At 49.5% G+C, this 22052-nt stretch overlaps 1 protein-coding gene across 1 annotated transcript in view; it reads right to left on the minus strand.

Moving 5' to 3' along the window:
* Window positions 1-299: 299 nt before the first annotated feature.
* Window positions 300-22052, minus strand: part of ptprb (protein tyrosine phosphatase receptor type b) — a 30104-nt gene continuing 8351 nt past the window's right edge. Inside the window, exons 8-31 of the mRNA XM_062483436.1 lie at window positions 21674-21940; window positions 21294-21557; window positions 20861-21124; window positions 20401-20664; window positions 20011-20280; window positions 19483-19746; window positions 18237-18503; window positions 17783-18064; window positions 13770-14048; window positions 11165-11314; window positions 10767-11058; window positions 10465-10571; window positions 9846-9951; window positions 9356-9436; window positions 9093-9110; window positions 8841-8922; window positions 8612-8702; window positions 7355-7431; window positions 6393-6527; window positions 5855-5977; window positions 5531-5694; window positions 3786-3921; window positions 2973-3093; window positions 300-2850 (exon numbers count right to left, since the gene is read on the minus strand). Of these exons, the coding sequence (XP_062339420.1) occupies window positions 2828-2850; window positions 2973-3093; window positions 3786-3921; window positions 5531-5694; window positions 5855-5977; window positions 6393-6527; window positions 7355-7431; window positions 8612-8702; window positions 8841-8922; window positions 9093-9110; window positions 9356-9436; window positions 9846-9951; window positions 10465-10571; window positions 10767-11058; window positions 11165-11314; window positions 13770-14048; window positions 17783-18064; window positions 18237-18503; window positions 19483-19746; window positions 20011-20280; window positions 20401-20664; window positions 20861-21124; window positions 21294-21557; window positions 21674-21940 (4127 nt within the window). The 3' untranslated portion in view covers window positions 300-2827. The remainder of the gene's footprint in view (window positions 2851-2972; window positions 3094-3785; window positions 3922-5530; window positions 5695-5854; window positions 5978-6392; window positions 6528-7354; window positions 7432-8611; window positions 8703-8840; window positions 8923-9092; window positions 9111-9355; window positions 9437-9845; window positions 9952-10464; window positions 10572-10766; window positions 11059-11164; window positions 11315-13769; window positions 14049-17782; window positions 18065-18236; window positions 18504-19482; window positions 19747-20010; window positions 20281-20400; window positions 20665-20860; window positions 21125-21293; window positions 21558-21673; window positions 21941-22052) is intronic.

Genomic DNA, 22052 nt, shown 5'->3' on the forward strand with positions numbered 1-22052 from the left:
CCTTGGAAACAAGTGCTGACGTCAGAGCGCAGGGTGCTCTGCCCTCTCCTTCCATGCAGACAATATCTTACATAATGATGGAGAGATGAAGATAGAGACTGATGAATGAAAAGATATCAGAGTATCATTATCCAGCCCGAAGATTCATAGGTATCCCCTCCCTCCCACCCCTCCCTCCCTCCCATCCCTCCCACCCTCTCCTCTCTAGTTTTGACACAACTACAGAATGTGCTTTCAGCAGCCGTGCTCTGAGTCAGAGGGAGTGTTTCAGGTGATTCTCTGGCACAATTACTGATATAAACAGTGCATCGTTTTATTTATTCAGCAAGGGTACAGCATGGTGATATTTCAGCTTATATATCACATATAAAAACAACAACATTGTGCTATCTCAACAAAGCTAAGATGCATACAAATCTCATAGTTCAATTACATAGTTGCAGTCCTACGTGAACACACAATACAGCATTAAAATAATAGCCCTCCGCATTTCATAATGACAATCTCATATTGCAACAATGTTAGCACTTTTGCTTGATTCAGTTTTAACACACAAGGCACCTCATATTTACACCCTAATATACAGTCACATTCATTCAGTGTGACAGACAGACAGACAGACAGACAGACAGATATACAAACAGTGTCAGACAGACATACTCATGGACAGACAAACAGAAAGTATTCTCGAGGCAGGCTAACACTACAGTGGTTGGGTATACATAGCCCTAACCCTACATAGACCACTAGTTCCTGGCACCCCTCGGTTCCTGACGCCTCAGTGCTGATGCACCAGGTTAACAGACGCTTAATGAACACAGCACAGCTCCATGGGGAGAGGCACACTTCATATTCCAGGGAAGTGTGGAAGAGTTGAGTCGGCATATCACCTCATAAATATCATCAAATGTGAAAACAAGAGAGATAAACCTCTATACATAAATACAAACGTCTACATCGACCATAAACTTACATCTTGTTACATAGAGACAGACGGGTACATGTAAGTGTAAATATAAAATATGTTTGCATATGTTGCCGCATGTGTGTTCATTATACTGTAGGTTCACCGGGATATTGATACAGCATATTCAAGACAGTGTTAGCTCTTTGAGGTTGAAGGCCATAGTATATGCTATGCTCATCATTTCGATCCCCTGCATCTCTCCTAATGCTGTTCTGCTCTTTTTAATGGGCTGATAGTGAGGTAGTAGGGATGTGACAGCAAGGGAGGAGTTTGTGTGTGTGTGTGCTTTCTAAGTGGTTGTGTGTAGGTGTGTGCAGGTGGGTGTGTGTGTTTTGTGAGGGGTAAAGGGCAGGCAGAGTAGGATTGATCCACTCCACCCTACGGAGTATCATATAATGGGCGCTGCACTGTGTTTTAATATGCTGGTGAATCAATGACTACGTCTGACAGTCTAGATCAGTCGTCCAGGTTACTGGGGCTCAGCAGAAATCGATGCCCATGAAACTCAATCATTTGTCGGGAGAAATAAGACTTTGTTACAGCTCATCTTCTCTGGAAACAAAAACAGTTGTGGGAGATTCAAACGAAGGCAAGAGAAGTGACTTTGTGAGACTGATATTTTAAATGTAGCTACGTACAGACACGTTTCACGCAGATCCTAATAGACTCTTGATAGGATCATGCCTGGCAGGCTTATCTAAGTGTCCCCCTGTGTGAACAGTGGCAGTTTGCCCACACTAACTGGTCTGTGCAGGACTGAGAAGCTCAGGTACAGAAATGTCAAGCCTTGAACCTGGGAGAGAGAGAGAGAGAGATACAGAAGAGAGATAAGGAAGAGAGAGAGATTGCAAGAGAGAGAAGTTCATTCTTTGGTTGTGTATCCAGGTGGCAAATTATATTATTCTAACCCTGTCTATTTTGGACAGGGGTTGATATTGCCTGAACTGGGTCATTCAGGTGTCTGTAGCACTAAATGCTTACTAATTCTTCTACTGACCTATTTACAGCGCATTCAGTAGTACTGTGTTGTGACCTAATCCAGGGATACTTGTACATACTCAAAACAATATGGACAGACAGCTTCTCAGACATGGCAACAAGTGGTGATGAAAATCTCATCTGTACGTGACAAGCGCTGTGTTTTGGAAGCTCCTGTTTCTACGTGTTCAGCATCTGAATCAGACATAGGCTCCATCAGTGTTGCTGATGCAGCCTGCAGGAGCCTGGCACCATTGTGAAGGCCTGGCGCTCTCCAGCATGGCTGTCTGAATGCATGTCAATAGAGTTTGTCTACCTGTTTGTCTCTACATCCACACAGCCCTCAGCCTCCCACTGGGCCGGAGGCTATGAGAAGCAAAAGGGTCTGCTGATGGCTCATAGTTCCCTCCTCTGGGAGCATCAATTAAGGCTTCACTAAAAGGCTTCATCTCCCTGATGAATCTCTTATTCATTGTAAATTTACAAAGCCCATTTATCTCCCTCTCATACAGCGTCGAGGAGAGTAGAACATCTTAGTCGAGAGAGATTTCTGAGAGGTGTATTTATATGACGTGAAATGCAAACTATTCAAAACAAAGACTCGCAATTTGGTGAAGGACGATTTAACACAACATCAATATTAACAATCATACTGTGGCTTGTCCTATTGAAATGGACATCTAGAGAACTGCTGTGGGAACAAAAATAACAAACGGCTCTGTCCTTGTCCTGGTTCTTACATAGACGCTGGTTCAGGGGCTTCTTACATTGCTCAAAAACAACGCTAGTTGAAGGGCAAGCTGTAACAATGCCAGCCAACAAAACTTGCCACACTAACACTGTTAGATCAATCTTCGTCCCCCACTGTGGCGTGATGTCTCTCTAGCGTCCAGTATAGATGAAATCTGGGGTGAGAAAAAAGATAATCATCTTCTGTTTGCGTCAATACCCTTTACACCGTCTAGGCCTGCTTCTGCCTCAGGGGCAGATGAACTCTGGAGTTCATCTTGTTGTTGAGTTCTCTCACCACGGTAGTAGTCGGGGTTGAAGTTCTCGTAGATGGGGTAGAGAGGGTTCTCCTGCTCGCTACGGAGCTTCCTGGCCCGCAGAACGTCCCTCACACACTGGTGGAGGTACAGGTACTGGCACTAGACGGGGAACAGGATAGACATGTTAGAGCACTGGTACTAGACATAATACTGTACTTAGTTCACTATGTTAGAGCACTGGTACTAGACATAATACTGTACTTAGTTCACTATGTTAGAGCACTGGTACTAGACATAATACTGTACTTAGTTCACTATGTTAGAGCACTGGTACTAGACATAATACTGTACTTATATTGCTATGTTAGAGCAATGGTACAAGACATAATACTGTACTTAGTTCACTATGTTAGAGCACTGGTACTAGACATAATACTGTACTTAGTTCACTATGTTAGAGCACTGGTACTAGACATAATACTGTACTTAGTTCACTATGTTAGAGCACTGGTACTAGACATAATACTGTACTTAGTTCACTATGTTAGAGCACTGGTACTAGACATAATACTGTACTTAGTTCACTATGTTAGAGCACTGGTACTAGACATAATACTGTACTTATATTGCTATGTTAGAGCAATGGTACGAGACACATTTCTGAGTACACAATATTAGAGTACTGGGACTGGACATGAAACATGGGAGACATACTAGAGTACTGGTGCTACACACAAGACAGATATGTAGGCTCTGACGCTGGACTATGTTTAGACCTAACTAAGTGAAGTTATCCAGAGCTGATGTGGTTAGGCTGTGTTGATGTCGTGGTGTGGTCATGTTGAGGTCACCTCTGTCTGGACCATGTGAGAGCGGTGCTGTCGCAGTTCAAACACCGAGCCGTAGATGTCCACAGTCCCCCTGCCGTCCAGCTGCTGCAGCACGCGGTCCAGAACCACGAAGGTGCCGGTACGGCCCACCCCAGCACTGAGAGATGGAGGGAGGAGGACGAGAGACATGATGGGAAAGGAGAGGGAGGGAGAGAGAGAGAGAGAGAGAGAGAGAGAGAGAGAGAGAGAGAGAGAGAGAGAGAGAGAGAGAGAGAGAGAGAGAAAGAGAGAGAGAAAGAGAGAGAGAGAGAGAGAGAGAGAGGTAGTGTTCAGAGAGAGAGAGAGAGGAGGAGTGAGTCAGATAGGTCGGCAACGAATCCATTTGCCATGGTCTGGAGGTCACAGTAGAGAGATCCACTTACACACACATATATGCAATTTCAACTATTCTGTCTCCATGTTTGCTAGAGCGCGTGAGATTGGAACACATTCAGATGACATACTATAATCTGTATCCATGAGCCTTAAGATATAGTTTGATGAACAGAACACCCAAGAGAACAACACATGTCAATATATAGAAGCTGCAGAGGCTACCAACATTGATTTACATTTAAATGACTGACATTTACTATACATCCTTTTTATTATTGGTTTACTAATAGTACGTTTATTGCTCTTGGAACCATATGTATAGATCTTGCCATGCTCAACCCACACAAACAGAGACACTCGCACACACACACACACACACACACACACACAGTACAACCATGTGTGGGTAGGATAGCAACCCACATGGGGAGGGGAAGTATTAAAAAGTGGGAAATGTAATGAAAGTGTCATCAGGAGACTACCACCCAATAATGTGATGTGTTGTTGCCTGGGGAGACAGTCATGTCCCATTTTCTGGCAATGAGAGTACAGATGTGCCCACCTCTTCACCTCAGTGAGCAAGCTCTCTATCTCTCTCTCTGCCTGCCTGTCTTGTACCATCAGCCACACTCATTATCACCTATTTTCAACAGGGTTTCTACAGTAAGCATGTTGAACTGGGCCTCATGGAGGAGTCAGTATTAAGCCCATGCAACACCTAAAGGACAGGATGTACAAGCAACTAAATTAGATTTCCTGTATGGTAAAAGTGTACTGCCACATCTCGTGTCGTGGTCTAATCACAACAGGCTGCTGCTAATCACAGATGAGCCAACTTTGCACTGATGTCTCTCGACCGTCGGCATGGTAACAGCGCCAACAGTAGACCGGCCAGAGAGCGAGTCATGTAATTTGATTGGTTGGGGGAAAATGGACAGAGAGTCTGGCGGGAGGCTGTCTGGAGCTGGTGTGTGGGGTCAGGGCCTGGGAGGGGGTGGTGTGAGGGGTCAGGGCCTGGGAGGGGCTGGTGTGTGGGGTCAGGGCCTGGGAGGGGGTGGTGTGTGGGGTCAGGGCCTGGGAGGGGCTGGTGTGTGGGGTCAGGGCCTGGGAGGGGCTGGTGTGTGGGGTCAGGGCCTGGGAGGGGGTGGTGTGTGGGGTCAGGGCCTGGGAGGGGCTGGTGTGTGGGGTCAGGGCCTGGGAGGGGCTGGTGTGTGGGGTCAGGGCCTGGGAGGGGCTGGTGTGTGGGGTCAGGGCCTGGGAGGGGCTGGTGTGTGGGGTCAGGGCCTGGGAGGGGCTGGTGTGTGGGGTCAGGGCCTGGGAGGGGGTGGTGTGTGGGGTCAGGGCCTGGGAGGGGGTGGTGTGTGGGGTCAGGGCCTGGGAGGGGCTGGTACCTGCAGTGCACCACCGTGGCCCCTGAGCTGGGGGAGCGGTCCACGTAGTCTCTGACCGTGCGGACGAACTGGACGAGGGACTGGGTGGTCTCTGGGACTCCATGGTCCGGCCACACGGTGTAGTGGAAGTGACGCACCACCCGGGGGAAGATGGCCGCGCCCTCCTGGAGGGGAGAGAGGGGGGGGGGGGGGGTCAGTACTGACCAGGTATCCACATCCATCTTTGAATACTTAAATACACACGCACACACACACACATAAACAAAGACATAGACACACACAGACAAACAGACACACACATACACAAAGTCCAGTTCCACTCACAGAGCTGATCTTGAACTCTCGGATGGTCCACTCTGGCAGGACGGACTCAGACAGCATGTGGACGATCAGATCTCCGTAGTAGAGGGGCTCCCGGTCAAACGGCCAGTAGTGGTCACACTTCACCTGCAGGACACCGTCCACACAGTTACAGCATCTGTCCTCTCCTCCAACCTCACAACATCTGAGACAGCTCAGAGTCAGTCCCAGGCATGTCTTAATCTACACATTCACCAACAGGCCTGTACAGCTGAGGACAACACATGGTTAAAGCCTCTGTCCGTCTGTCTCTCCCTGATCAGATGGTACTCTATGACCTTAGCAAGTGGAGAGGTCATGAGTCACCCAACACAGGTCCTTATGGTGAGAGGGAAGCGAGCTGCCTCAAGCTCAGACCAGGCTCCACAACCACGTGGAAGACTTCTCACAAAAGGTTTACTTTTCTTATCTTTCCATTTATCTTTTCTTGGGTCACCATGGTTACGGTCAGGGGGACGACAACATTGGTGGCCAACGCATCGGCGTGCCCCGGCCCACTCACCCGCCCTTTCTCCACACACTGCGTCACCATGACAATGTTGAAGACGTTGTGCTCCCACACCATCCTCCAGAAGTCGTCCTTGGTGCCCGGGAGAGGACCCTGCGTGGCTATGTACTCTCGGCGGAAATTGTTACCCTGGGGGGGGGGGGGAGGGTGGAGGAAGGGAGGGAGAGGGGGGCAAAGAGAGAGAGAGAGAGAAAGTGAGACGGGGTTGGTTTAGCAGAAGTATTGAAGGTTTGTCAGCATGATGGTCATATCACTCTCCGGCTAGTTTCCTGCTAGGGCCTCGGTGACTGAGCCCACACCAGTGTGGCCCTGGGGCCTCATCCACTCCCTACAGCACTGCGGCTCATACAAAACTGGTTTGCTTTACCAGTAAGGTCACACTGGGTTTGGCTGTACATCAAAACCTCTCCAATAGCCTGTCTGTTTGAAGCAGGAACCATGTTTGTCTGTATCTGTCTGCCTGTTTCTCTGCTTGAGAGGGTGTGTGTGTGCTTTACTGTATGACTCACCTGACACCACTCTAACACACACAGGCAGAGATCTAACCCCCCCCCCCCTCACTTCACACACACACACACACACACACACAAGTGAGAAATACGGTATGTAACACTCCCCTGGTGGGCCCCCCAGACTCCATCTCTCACTCAGCCCAATTACTGCCTGATGGACACACATTGCCTGCTGTGATGGGGTGTGTGTGTGTGTGTTTCGTGGTAGCGCTGAAGGGGAGTCCATTAGTCCCCCCCTCCCCCATTCCACGATCCATTTCCTGATTACTCTCTTGCTTTCTGCATGAACTCTGATTGGCTCAGAACATTGTGTCCAGTTGAACAGTTCCCAACTACTAGTTGGATTTCATTCTCTGACCAATAGGTCTTTAAACAGTGTTGTTACTGCTCCAGTATGCAGCTTTAAGTGCTGTAAAGGTGTGTAGTGACCAGGGGATGTCTTACAGGTATATAGCTGGCATTGACATAGTCAGAGGAGGGGTCGTCCTCCAAGAAAGAAAGTTTGACCCTGGTGGAATCATCTAGAACACAGAAGAGAAGACAGGAGAAAACGTTAGCACCACATGCCATGCTGTGGAAAGACAAGAAGTACAATCCCTGTGTCGCGGAGGAGAGACCAAAAAGAGACCAGAGCCAAACCTTTTGTGGCTTTGTTCTAATCCTATTCATGATCTAACAAATTGTGCAAGTCTGTGATGTGAAGTATTCCATCAACACCAGCTTTGTGCTAACTTTGTTGTCAAACTGAGTCAGTCGCTGCTATCTGGAGGTATAGAAGGAGGTGTCGTGACTCAAACTGACAAAAATAACGCTGTTGTCTCTATGCTGAACTGCAAAACAGTATATGGTTCAATAGATAACTCACTCAAAGTAATGTCTACATCCAAAACACATTCATTTTGCTACCAGTCTATCTAGTTTGTTATTCTGCACAGCAAAAAAAGGAGAGTTTTGTTTGAAACGTTCAACAAGCCAAATCATTCCAGACCAATTAAATTAATGTGCCTGAGCAACATTAGAGAAAATGATGTAGGATAGAAGAACAAGAGTTACAGTCAAAAAGATCAATGATGTTCTCTCTCTCTCTCTCTCTCTCTCTCTCTCTCTCTCTCTCTCTCTCTCTCTCTCTCTCTCTCTCTCTCTCTCTCTCTCTCTCTCTCTCTCTCTCTCTCCCTCCCTCTCCTTTCCCATCATGTCTCTCGTCCTCCTCCCTCCATCTCTCAGTGCTGGGGTGGGCCGTACCGGCACCTTCGTGGTTCTGGACCGCGTGCTGCAGCAGCTGGACGGCAGCAGCTCTCTCTCTCTCTCTCTCTCTCTCTCTCTCTCTCTCTCTCTCAGCAGTTGGAGTCAGGTGGCTGAGCGGTGAGGGAGTCGGGCTAGTAATCTGAAGGTTGCCAGTTCGATTCCCAGCCGTGCCAAATGACGTTGTGTCCTTGGGCAAGGCACTTCACCCTACTTGCCTCGAGGGAATGTCCCTGTACTTACTGTAAGTCGCTCTGGATAAGAGCGTCTGCTAAATGACTAAATGTAAATGTAAATGTAGTTCAGGACCATTGACACACTCCTCTGTGTCCTTGCACTCTTCTCAATGCTGATGTGACTAAACCTATCCAATAATTATCATTGATAATGATCCTTTCCACTAACTCTGCAGTCTTTCCCTCTATCTTTCCCTCCATCTCCCTCCACCTCTCGACTCACAGGGCAGGATGTTGTTGTAACGGTTCTTGCCCCTGTTCTCAGGGAGTCTGGCTGCCTCCAGAGCCTGGTTCCTCCCCACATCCTTCAGGTCCTGTCAAAGGTCACAGCAGGTCAATATGATCACCATGTGTTAACTCTCTACTGAGATGTGAGTTAACAACTGGCTGGTGGTTGACTGAGGGATTGGTGGGTAGATTAATTGATTAATTGATTGGTGGTCTGTGTTTACCTCAAACTCCTCAGACAGCAGGTAATTGGAGTCAGCCTGGAGTTTGGAGAGATGAGACTCAAAGTGGGCAGCTTTGATTGGACTGAGAGGAGAGGGGATACATATGCACACACACACACACACACACACACACACACACACAGAAAGCTTGGTCAGCCCACTACAGACCGACCTTTCAAAGCCAAGTCAAAGTATCACTTTTAATGAGACTAATTAATGAGACAAAATCTCATCAACATAAGGGACACTCACCTGGAGATGCGACGATTGCTGGAAGAAAGAGCAGAGGAAGAGAAAAAGAGCGAAAGGGAGAGAGCAAGAAACATTTAGAGGATGGTCGTTGCCTTATTACTAAACTACATTTCCCCTACAGTCCCTCTGCCCTGCCCATCATCTACTACTACAACTCTGGTATTGAAGTACAATACCATCCTCTGACCTCAGGGATCACGAGAATCTATTCCTTCAGGATCACATTGACGGGTAAAGAGTGTGGGTTGCGAATAAAAACTTACCTTCTGACACCAACGTACATTCCAGAGTTGGGAACCTCCTTCCACATGTTCATTCTGACCACTGGGCTGTCCTGTACTGCCCTGCTGATACACACACACACACACACACACACACACACACACACACAAGCATACACACATAAACAGTATTAGAACAAAACATGAACCATGAGGCTCATTGCCACATGTTTCGTGGACAGGAAATGACTCCACCAGGCAATGATGCAGAGTAAACGATGACTAATAAGATGATATGGTATTAGTACATCGCAACTGAGGAAACCAATTATTAATCAGCTAATTCACAGGTCCAGATACCCTTCCTTTCCCTTTGTAGAAAATACAACCTAATCAAATACCCGTTCTCCCTCATACCCCAACCATGAGGGAGAAAATGGTAAAGGGATTATCCGGTGGGGGGGTAGTCGTGTGTGTGTGTGTGTGCGTGTGTGTGTGTGCGTGTGTTAGTGCGTGTGTGTGCTCCACTCACACTTTGCGTAGCCTCTGTCTGTAGACCAGGAGGGAGATGACAGCCACCATAATACCAATGAGGAACATGCCAGCACTGATGCCCTCGATGACTCCTCCCATGGGCTCTGGAGAAGAGGACAACAGCACATTCATATTTACCTCTACTCTATCCAGCACAGCAGTAACATGAGCTGGAGCCTTTCGAGTTGACCAGAAAACTACCCCTTGCATGTGAACAGGTGTGGGACCCTAGCCAGGATAAAGAGACCAGCCTCCAGGCTGAACCATGGAGGCAGAACCTGAGTGTCCACCGAGGTTGGGCCTGGTTGAGGCCAGGGGCCCAGGGGCCCAGGAGGACTGGAGGACTGAAGGACTGGAACTATTTACGCTCCGTAGTTAGTGCTTTTAATGCATCATAGAAGCTCTCAGACAACAGAGGAACCGCTCCCTCAAGAGCTGCAGATTAAAACACTTTATTCTCCAATAGGAAGCTTAGCTTTCATTGCTAAATCGATGAAAGTCATCAGGGTGCGTGTGTAAGTGAGTGTGTGTCCGTGAGGGAGAGTGTGTGTGAGTAAACTTGTGTTGTGTAAGGGAGTGTGGAATGAGTGTGTGCGTATGTGTGTGTGTGGCCTCACCTGCGTGTGTCCGGAGGGGCAGAGAGAGGTATGTGTCTGTGTAGAGAGGATGAAGAAACTCTCCCTGATCGTCATCAAACAGCTGGGTAAATGCTCGCATACTGAGTCTGAAGACATACACACACACACACACACACACACACACACACACACACACACACACACACATACACGTACACATAAGTGTACACAAGCATCCACAAATACAAACACGTAAACATTAACGGTTGATGTGCAATATATAGTCAACGGGTTGGCTGAAATCAGATATGTGGGGTCTCAGTATTCTGAGGGTAGTTTACCTGTAGGAAGTCTTGGATTTAAGTGGCCCGTCACAGAAGGGGTTGAGGTCATCATAATGGCTGTGGTCCAGATCGTAATAGCGGTCTAAATCCTCTGAGTCGCAGGCCCCTCCCAACCACTTCCCACCAGACCCCAGGTTGATCTCAAACACCTGCCCACCAGCGAAGTCTGAGTCCTGGGTACAGCGGCTAGGAAAGTAGCCTGTCTGGTAGGCCCTGATGGAGGAGTTGTGTCTGTAGTCCAGGTAGGAAGGTAGGGGATGAAGCTTCTCAGGCTGGAGCAATTCATTGTCTGTTAAGAATAGACAGGGTTAATAAAGTTATGTGGATCGAAAATGGAGTCATGAAATGGTAGGCTTATCTCCTTATTAGCAGTGACTGATGGTATCTATGTGTACCATCAGATTCAGCCACGATGACAGAGAAGAACTTGACGGCTCCGTTGGCATCACTGAACCAGCTGCAGTTGAACCAGAAGGAGATAGAGGACGCTGTGACCCTTGACAAGCGCTCACTGACCCGCAGGTTGGGGGGCGGGACCGGAGGGCCTGAGAAGAGACAGGTCAATGGTCAAATTGTTGGTCAAACCTTCCAACCGGCAAGGTGGAGGAGCTGGATGGAACAGATGTGATGGAGGACAGGGGAACCCTGAGGTCTGGGGTGCTGTGGAAGTCACCGGAAACCCTGCAGCCTCCAATTTTGAGAGGCCTCACAGCTGAGAGGCTGGGGCTCAGGGACTGGAGGCTGGGGGCTCAGGGCCAGGGGTGGGTGTTTAGGGGCCATGGACTGGGGGGACATTTGGGATTTTCTGGGTACTTAGGGACACAGCTAACCTGCTTATCCATGGATCTAGAGTCCTGACAGAGACAGATGTGTTTGAGCAGCTCTCTGTGTTGTTAGCAGACAAATAAAAACGGCCATGATGATGAGCCTCGTAAAGCTGTCCAATCACTGAGAAGGAAAAGAGAGTGCTGTGCGGCGCAACATCATCCGATCAGGACAGACAGGAGGAGGATTTATTAGTTAATATGGCCTCCATCACCACTGATCTAATTATGTTTCTTCTGACGAGTCTGTCGTTTCTCCCTCCCTCCCTCCCTCCCTCCCTCCCTCTCTCTTTCTCTCTCTCCCTCCCGTCCCTCCATCCATCCTTCACTCCAAATCCCTGGCATTTCTCCCCCACTTCCCCAGGGAGAAATCAACCACAGGATTTGAGTGCCCTGATTGTTGCCTGTTCCTGTAAATCTCTTTTTCTCTCCCTCCTTTCGTCACCTCCTTCGCTTCCTCGCTCCCTCTCTTCGACACTCTTTCCCAGGTGGCCTGAGCTATTTGAGGATGTCTTTATTTAAGTGTGAGGGACTCTACAGGCTCCAAGAGCGTGTACATGTGCAGCCTGTTTGTGTACGTGTGTGTCTGTGTATGTGTCTGCGTGTCTCTGAGGTAGCAGAGTTGAGACAATTAGCACTTGCTAACAAGAAAGCCCTACCCACCCCTACTCTCACTACGCTTCTCCTACATCCATGGGATGATATCACAGGGCTTGATCAGCCAACCAGCCGAGGTGATAGAGCCAGTAGTGCTCCCAGTCATCAGACAGGCTCGACCGTCCGTCAGACCTGCCTTCATCCGTCTGCTTTAGGACCAGCCTCTGATGGCTGTTGGCTGGCTGCACTCGCCATGTGACGCAGGGGTATAGAGGGGGCGGGGGCACTTAGCAGGTCGGCCGGGCGGCTCTTTGGCTCTGTGGGACAGGAGATGATGCCAGCTGAGCTGACCACGTCCAAGCTGCCAGAGCTGATTTCAACTAATGCAAACGCCCCAGCCCTGCCAGCCTGAGAGCGCACATCTGAAGACGCCATCTTTATTCCCGTGCTCTTTCTCGCTCTCTTGCTCCACTTCTCTGTGTCTCTTTTGGGGCCTTTGTTCATCTTTCCCTCTTCTTAGACGTTACACTTAATCTGTTGCTGTTCCTGTAAAATAATAGCTTTCTATTTTTTAGTCGTTTTTTCATTCCAAGAAGTCGAAGTTCACGCGAGCCAAAATGATCGAATATGGACAAACAAAACTTTTATTATTGCGATGTCCTCTCTCTCTCTCTCTCTCTCTCTCTCTCTCTTTCTCCTTCCCTTCCTTTACCTATTTGCTGTTGAAATGATAAATCATTTTGACAGAACTGGAATGCAAAGCAACAGAGGAGGGCTGCAGGCCATCTTATCTAATAAAATAAAAAGGTTCGACGGTGGAGCAGTCTCATGACTAAACACCAGCTTAGTTTCAGCTCCACATCTTCAGTTCCTCACAACAACAGACAGAAAGAACCATACCAACATGAGGTGTCCCGATGTCCTTGATCAGAGGACTAGATATCACAGAGATTAGATCTTTTTATCACACATAAAAGGACAAGACATGATTTCTTTCATCTTTCTGCATGACAACTGCTTTGATAAACTAACGTAGTTAAGCTACCTTAAAGCTTCATTCAAGTATTATGAGCGAGCTTGAGAATTACCTGAGCTTTGAAAGACCATTACCCTTACATTCAATCGAATGACGGGACTCTATAAAGAAGACAAACACTGACGCTAGCTGTGAGCCAAGGTTGGGATATTCCTCAGAGCTTCACGGCTCATTGAGTGGTCCCTGTTCTGGGGAGGGGAAGGCCAGCCTGGTTCATGGGATGCTTCCTCTGCTGATGAAGTGCCTGGAGATTAGCTGACTGTTGAGACATGGTGATCTAGGAGAGGACGTGTCAGCCAGGGAGCTGGGAGGGTCACGACTCAGCAACCGCTCTAACAGGCAAAGTACTGGAGTCTTGGATATGCATGTTGGGTGTGTGTGTGTGTGTGTGTGGAGGGGGGGTACAGAGAGGATAAGATGAGTGGAAAGGTGGTGGCATGGCGGGTATTGATAGACATTATAAATAAAATAACCTGACTTGTGTTTCTGGGTGCAACATTGAGAGTATGATGGAGGTTCAGTGTTAGGTGACATGGTACTCACGGTCGATCATGGTGACCACACTGGCGTGGGCTGGTTGGCTGGTGAGGCCAGCGGAAGCGGTCATCACAATGACATCGTAGCGGCGGGAGGGATCCAGCCTATCCAGGACCAGCACGCTGCTGTCCCCGGCTAGACGCAGGCCGGACACCAGCTCGCCGCTGTCCTGGCGACGGCACATGACCTCAAAGGCATCGTAGTCGGCAAGGGGCAGAGCCCAGGTACAGGAAATGGAGGAGGAGCTGATGGGGAAGCAGTGCATGTTCCTCACACTGGACGGGTCTGCGGAGAACACAGAGAACGTCAGGAACCACCAGGTGGAACTCAGGGATGGATCCCAAATAGGAAGAGAGAGGGACAGCATCTCTGAGACAGAGTTGATGGATTGCTTTAACTTCATTAAACTTTTTTACTGGATTACTTAATGTCCTTGTATGGCTCGTATGGCTTTACATGTTCAATCAGAAAGATATAATCTTCATCCCAAGAGAACAAACGTATTTGGCCAATTTACACAGTAGCTCTGTACTCTCATTATCCACAGCTTCCCATTTCTAAGTTCCATTTGAATGACAATGAGTGTGTGTGTATGTGTGTATGTATCCCCGCTGGTTAATGCAGTGTATTGTGTGTGCATAATATGGTCTGACTGTACAAGGCAGCAGTACAAAGACGTCTCTCTCAGAAGATAGATAGAGATACATACTGCCAAAAGCCATTCACTTTCATTCATTAATCCCTCACACTAGGGACCTATTCACTGGCCATGTATAGCCCCTCGCAGGCACACACACACACACACAGACATGCATGCCCTCAGTGACACATGCACAGAAGACACTCTCATTACTTCTCATTCTAAACTGTAGTTCAGAAACAGAGTGTATAATTGGCCACCTGCTCTCTCTGTCAGATACAGGTCTAACATGATGATATGGAGAGGAGGAGAGACAGACAGGTAGAGAGCAAAATAGGTGACATTGTAGAGTAGATTCTAATGAAGGCTTTTGATGTAGTCGTTGACCTTTGAGCAGTGACATCATCAGTCTGTCTGTCTGCCTCTGCTGTGACTCACAGCCAGCCAGCTGCTGATTAAGGAGGGCAAGGGGCACACCTGCACACACGCACCTGCACACACGCACACACATTTAGTCATCTTTTACATTTAGTCATTTAGCAGACGCTCTTATCCAGAGCGACTTACAGTGAGTACAGGGCCATTCCCCGAGGCAAGTAGGGTGAAGTGCCTTGCCCAAGGACACAACATAATTTTTCACTGCCGGTAATCGAACCGGCAACCTTCTGATTGGTAGCCCGATTCCCTAACCGCTCAGCCATCTGACCCCCTCAGCCATCTGACCCCCTCTCGCCCCTCTGACACACGCACCTGCACACACACACACACACACACACACCTACACACACACATGCGCACACCTATACACACATGCATGGATGGATGCAGACACACACACACTTATACACACACACATAGACACACAATTATGCACAATCACTCTAACCAGCCAGCAAGGGTACAGTATGTGCTTTGTATCTCGAACTCAAGGACAGTCAGACCTAAGGTATGAAATAAAACAATAATCCTACACTTACAGACGGCATCCCTACACAATCTGACAACTTTTGCCTTGGAAGATAAACTAGGACTGATCACAACATCCCTTTGTCCTTCAAAACAAACAACAGCCTTAAACACAGAACCTCTCTCTGTCTCTCTCACACACACACACACACACACACACAATGTGGAGGGTCACAAAGACTGTGTATGACCAAGGAAACCTTGGAAGGATGATAGAAGATAATATATGCCATCGCATTATAGGCTAATATCCTATTTCTACCTTGCTGAGGAGATAAGCATGGTGTCAGATTTTGTAGAGATGACAGATGTCCAAGAGTACAAGCAGACAGCAATCTAGAGGAGATGTGCTCTCTCACAGCACAGAACTAACTCTGAGCCGGCAGGCACCCTATCATTATGTGGATCTGCATATTATGTGTGTGTGTGTGTGTTTGTGTGTGAGAGTGTGTGTGTGTGCGTGTGTATGAGAGAGACATATAGAGTGTTTGATAGATACTCTACTCTACTGTTTATGTGTCCTGTATGCATATGAGAGAGAGAGCAAGGGATTTAAGATGCATAGAGTAAGTCTGTGTGCGTTGTGTATGTGTGTGTGTGTGCGTGTGTGCGTGCCTGTAGAAATGACTTAAGTGTCTGTGTGGATGTGCTTGTGTGTGTGTGTCGGCAGTGATGACTCAAGTCTCACGGTAAGTGTGACTGACGAAAGCCGAGAGTCGCTACGGTAGCTCCGTCTCCACAGATTCACACTCTGCCGTTTGGTAATAGCCTCATTGATTACAGCTGCCGCACGCTAAAGCTCCTCGCCATCAATCCTCCAATCAGATCAATTCAGCCGGCGCCGCAGACACACCCCCCGCTCCGCTGCCTCCGTCCTGGCTCCCCTTCGCCTCCCAGACGGCCACAATACCCCCTGACGAGCCTGTCTCTCCACCAGACACCACCTCCTTCACATCGCTCAAGTGTGGATTGTTGTGGTGTATGAATATTCACCAGACAAAGGGAGAGCTTCTTCGAAAAGAAGGAAGCCGAGCCCAGTCTGTAGAGCGCTCCGGCTCTCCATGATGTTCAATCAGGAGAACAAAGTCCCTCGGGTCTTGTCAACTGCCTGTGGTTGATCTGATTTGACATGGTTGCCATCCGTGACTGAGGCAGGGTCTAATGCCTCACCAGTCTGACACACACCACTGTGGCATGACATCTGCACTGGGATCACATGACACTCCTATATGAGGGGCTGGCTTTACAGAGCCAGGTGAAGATTGGTCTGGAACAAAGGAGCCTTGTCAGAACAGAATTGCCTCTAACAGCTCAGGTCTAGACCTTAGGCTCTGCTGAGAACCTTAGGTTGAGAAGCTCCACATGTTCCATAGGTAAGGCCAGGAGTTTTGCGTGAGTTCTTGTTCATCAAGAACTCAAGCATTCACTGTCTTCCTTTCCTAGCATGAGAAGCCCTGCAACAGATGGTCTTGGTTCTGGTGTGGCCTGAAAACATGGTTCGTTTGGACCAAGTGGAGCACTCTTTGAGTTCTGGAGTAGAAACTGGGCCACGGGCTATTGAAAGCCTGAGAGGACGCTATCTCTCCTCTCTTCTTCCTATCATCTCTCGCTCATCTCTTCTTCCTATCATCTCTCGCTCCTCTCTTCCTCTCTCCTTCTTTTACTCCCTGTCCTCTTCTCTGCAGCCCCAAAGCCCGCTCAGTAAATCCACGATGAATAAACCATGAACCAGGCGGCCACCAACATGTCTCTCTGTATACAGACATATAGGACACTGAGTATTGTGAGACTGTGCTAGTCTGAGGTTGGGAGTGCAGACTTAACACATTTTACTTTGTTATCCTAGAGGGTTTCAAATGAGTCTGTCAGTCTAGAATTAAGTTACACATGTTGAATTAGAAACAAATGGAATATTATGGGATGAACCTCTAGCTTATTTATGTTGTGTGTGTGTGGCCGGATATGTGTGTATCCCACTATCATAAAAATGTGAAGGAATTGGAAGAAGATAAGATAGCAACAACGAGGTCGGGGTACGCTTGAATTAGGCCAAGAGTCTCTCATCCCCTTTCTCTCTCCCTCACTCTCTCTCCCCTCTCTCTCGCTCTCTCTCTCTCTCTCTCTCTCTCTCTCTCTCTCTCTCTCTCTCCCTCTCTCTCCCTCTCTCAATCTTGTCAGGACCTCAATTTTCCATTCTATTTGACCTCAGCTCAACCTGTAATTCCATAGAGAGAAACATGCTCAGCAGAACCTTCATTAGACCACTTCAAACCCTGACAGACCTTAACACACATACACACACTATCTGCAAAATGCTGCCTTCTATTGGTCAATATCTGCAACTACACACTAATACGGCAGAACACCACACCAGTTATGACCTTAGACCTCTGTTTCTGGAGGCTCTACCTACTGGTTCTGAGGCTCCTCTGGATTGGCTGGCTCCTAGTGACAGGTCCTCCATCCTCCCCTTTCCCGCTGACTGTGAATATTGTGAAGTTGTACAGTCGACCGGGGAACATCCAGCTCAGCAGGCGAGTGGTTGGCTGAGAGGCTGTGATTGACAGCTGGTCGTGAGGAGTCCATTGCAGGTCAAAGGTGTCATGGTCCCCGGAGGCGGGACCACTCCAGGAGAGCTCCATCGTGTCATTGGCTGGGCCGTCTTTGACGGACACCTGGGTGGGGGGCTCTGGAGCTGTGGCAGGTATACGCAGAGGAATGTTAGGACGTGAGGGGAATAAAGGCTTTCGGTTCTGTTTATGCGGGAGTTAGAGGGAGCGATTGGGAGAGAATAGAGATAAACAGATGCTTGTGATGCCTGTGTATGTGCATTGACAGCATGTGTGTGTGATTTACAGCACACTAACCTGTTCGTCCCTTTGCCGAGGCTGTGCTGGTGAGCTCGCCACTGTGGGTAATGACCTCAGCATGGTACAGGCGGCCAGGCACTAGTCCTGCGAAGATGTGGCCCCTCGTCTCCACTCCCAGAGTTTGTCCTCCCAGAGTGGCGCCCCCAGGGCTGAGGAGAATGACCTGGAAGCTGCTGCACCCCCCCTCACCAGGCGCCCAGCTCACAGACAGGCGGTCCGTACGGCCCCCACTGTGCACCCGGAGGGACGACACTGGGGCTGGAACTGGGGGAGGAGAGAGCCGGAGAGAGAGAGAGATATAGAGAATGAGATAGAAAGAGAGCCAGAGAGAGAGAGAGATAGAGAATGAGATAGAAAGAGAGCCAGAGAGAGAGAGAGATGAGAGAGGGAGAGAAACAGAGAGAGGGAGAGGACAGGTCTAATGGTTAGGGAGAGTAGAAGGATAGATGCTCAGTCCATATCTGCCCAGTCTCAGTCTCATTCTCTCTCCTTGCTGCTCTCAGTCAAAAGACCCCAAACGATGAGAACGAGCGAAAGAGAGAGAGACGGAGGAAGAGACATCGCCACTCATCTCAATAAACAAATAAAAGTCAATGACTCACAGACTTTATTCATTAGCATTTAGATTGTAGCTAGTCGCCTATGAACTGACAAACTGTTGACAGCGTGAGAGACAAACAGAAAGACGTCCATGACTCATCAGCTTCTAGATTGAGTTATGAGTACAGCTTCTGTCTGCTTCTCTGACTGATGATTAATGATGGGAGTAGAACATCTATTAAGCTTGTGTTCACATTTGATTAAACAGACTGATGACTTTGTCCAGACTGATACACAGAGACAAGGGAAATGAGGTAAGCCCTGATGGCCTTCCACTTGTTGGTCTATTAGATTATTTCAGTATGTATGACCAAAGTGTATCGATGAAGGTGTGTGTGGAGTAAATGCGTGTGTGTAAAGTGTACGTGTGTGACAGTACGTGTTGTGTCCATCTGTGTGTGTATGTGTGTGTGTGTGTGTAGGTGAATGTGTGGATCTGTGTGTGTGTGCGTGTGTGTGTGCGTGTAGGTGAATGTGTGGATCTGTGTGTGTGTGCGTGTGTGTGTGTGTAGGTGGATGTGTGGATCTCTGTGTGTGTGTGCGTGTGTGCGTGCGTGTAGGCGGATGTGTGGATCTCTGTGTGTGTGTGCGTGTGTGTGTGTGCGTGTAGGCGGATGTGTGGATCTCTGTGTGTGTGTCTCACCAGTTCTGGCCAGGATCGAGGAGTCGCTGCTCATCTCTCTGCTCCTGCTCACCACTGCCATCTTGTACAGCGTCCCGGGGACCAATCCCGTGAAGGCGCAGTGGCGAGCCCACGCCCCCAGGCTGCTGCGGCCCCTGGGAGCTCCGTCCAGGCCGCTGAGCGAGACGTCGTAGCCGTCCACGTAGCCGTCAGACGGGCTCCAGGAGAAACTCAGGGAGGAGGAGTTGGAGGACAGGACGGCCAGGCCGCTCACTGCTGCTGGACCTGTGGGGGGGAGGAGGGAGGGGAGGGGGGAAGGGGGGAGAGGGGGGGGGGGGGAGGGGGGGGGGCGGGAGGGGAGAGAGGGGGTGGGAGGGGGGGAGTGGGGAGCAGTTGAAAGAAAGAGACTCTACATCCACTCTATATTTACATTGAGGACTCTGCAGATGAACACACGAACACTTCCAGGTACTGTTGTCAAGTATAACCCAGGTGAGTCCAGTCAATTTAGGCATTTGTGTGTTTGTCAACTAAGGCAGGTGTATTTACGTGTCTGTCCCTCTGCGATGGCCTCCAGGCTGTAGACCCCAGCGCTCAGCGACTGAACCCGGACATGGTACCATTTCCCTGGGGTGAGCTTGTCAAACAGGTGCCTGGTGGTGCCTGCAGGCATGGAGGTGTTGGCCAGGAGCGTGCCAGCCTCCTCCAGTAGCTGGATCCTGTATCTGTCGTACACGCCCACAGGGGTTTCCCAGGTAACGGTGAGGCTGTGTGTGGTGTGGTCACTGTCTGCCTGTAGAGCTGTCACTGTAGCTGGGACTGGAGAAGGATACACTGTCACAATCCAGTCTACTGTGTGTGTGTTGTGTGTGTGTGAGTGTGTGTTTGTATGTAAATGTGTGTATGGGTGTGTGTGAGTGACTCTGCGTGCCCCCTCACCTGTCCTGCCAGTGGCCCTGTTTTCATTGGTCAGTTTGCCGCTTAGCGATTGGATGGCAATGTTGTAAATCTGTCCAGGGAGGAGGTTCAGAAAGTCCAGCTGGGTCACATGTTTGGGGACGGGGCGTGTCTCCAGGAGCTGTGCACCCTGGGACAGCGAGACAGTGTACATGTCCAGGTCTCCCTCCCCGAGGGTCCAGGACACAGCCAGACTCCCGCTCTGCCTTGCAGGGGTGACCAGGAGGTTCCTCACCGCACTGGGCACTGAACAAGGAGAGAGAGGCAGGCACTGGAGGTCATAGTCTAACACCCACTTCATCACCACGTCCACGTTAATGCAATCAACATACACATCCATCAGAAGGCATTGTGATGTCAACCTCATGAAACACAAATCATTTTTGGAGCAGTAGAGTGTCTGGAGGTGTGTTTCCTGTTCTCCGTGGTACGGTCCACTGACCTGTTCTCCCCTCTATGAACTGGGGCCGTTGGTACGGTCCGCTGAAGGTGGACACCACGATCTTGTAGAGACGTCCAGGGGTGAGTGAGGACAGGCGGTGGCCCCGCGCGGCGTTGCCCAGGGTTACGGAGGGATATACACGCGTGTCGTTGAAGAGCACCTGCACTTCGTAGTGGTCCACGTCGCCAGGGGCGGGGCTCCACGCCACAGACAGCTCGCTCGTGTCTCCGTGCCCTAGCGTCAAGTTACCCACGGCAGCAGGGACTACAAAGCACAACACACAATAGAACATGTTCCCAAAGGTTTACTGTCAGCAAAATATTGTCATCTTTTAGATCCTAAGTCACTTGTTCTACTCCCTCCATGAAGACGCAGATGTGGTGCTCTGCTGTACTCTGCTCTGTCCTACAGAAGTGTACTGTGCTGTACTCACAGGTCCGTCCGTCCGTGGCAACGCCGTTCAGGTACTGGCCGCTCCAAGTGCTGATGGACACAGTGTAGAGCCTGCCCGGGACCAGCCCGCTGAACACACACTCGTTCTGGGAGCGAGACACGTTCTGTTCCTGCAACACCGTGTGGTTGTACTGGATGGTCACCTGGTAGCGGTCCAGGTCGCCGCCCGCATGGCGCCAGTACACCTTCAAGAAGTCGTCCCGGGCCGAGTGGATCGCCGTGGGGTTCTGGACACTGGCTGGTTCTGGGGAGGGAAAAGAGAGAAGATGTAGCTGGGTCACTAAATAGGTCAAAAACTCCTGTTTGGGTGTGTGTGTGTGTGTGTGTGTGTGTGTGTGTGCCTGCGTGTTTATCACCCACGTGTTCTGGCATGCACCAAGGTGTTGTTTTCCAGACTGCCACTGCGGGTTGCTATGGAGATGGTGTAGAGTCGGCCTGGAGTGAGGGAGTTGAAGACACACTCTGGGGGGCTGGCCTTGGAGACCACGCGCGTGTGTACGGTCCTGTCCCGGTCCCTTAGCTGCACCAGGTAGCTGTCCACAGCGCCCTCTGCTGGAATCCAGGACACCTGTAGGAGGTCTGACCGCCCACTGTTACTGACCGTTACCTCACCCACTGCTGCTGGGACTGCAAGACACACACACACACACACACACACACAAGCACATAGGCAGACATACACACAACATACAATCCCACAAACACACACACGTGTGGACACCCACACAACACACACACA

This window comes from Osmerus eperlanus, chromosome 17 (assembly GCF_963692335.1).
Source record: "Osmerus eperlanus chromosome 17, fOsmEpe2.1, whole genome shotgun sequence".
NCBI classification, from domain to species: Eukaryota; Metazoa; Chordata; class Actinopteri; order Osmeriformes; family Osmeridae; genus Osmerus; species Osmerus eperlanus.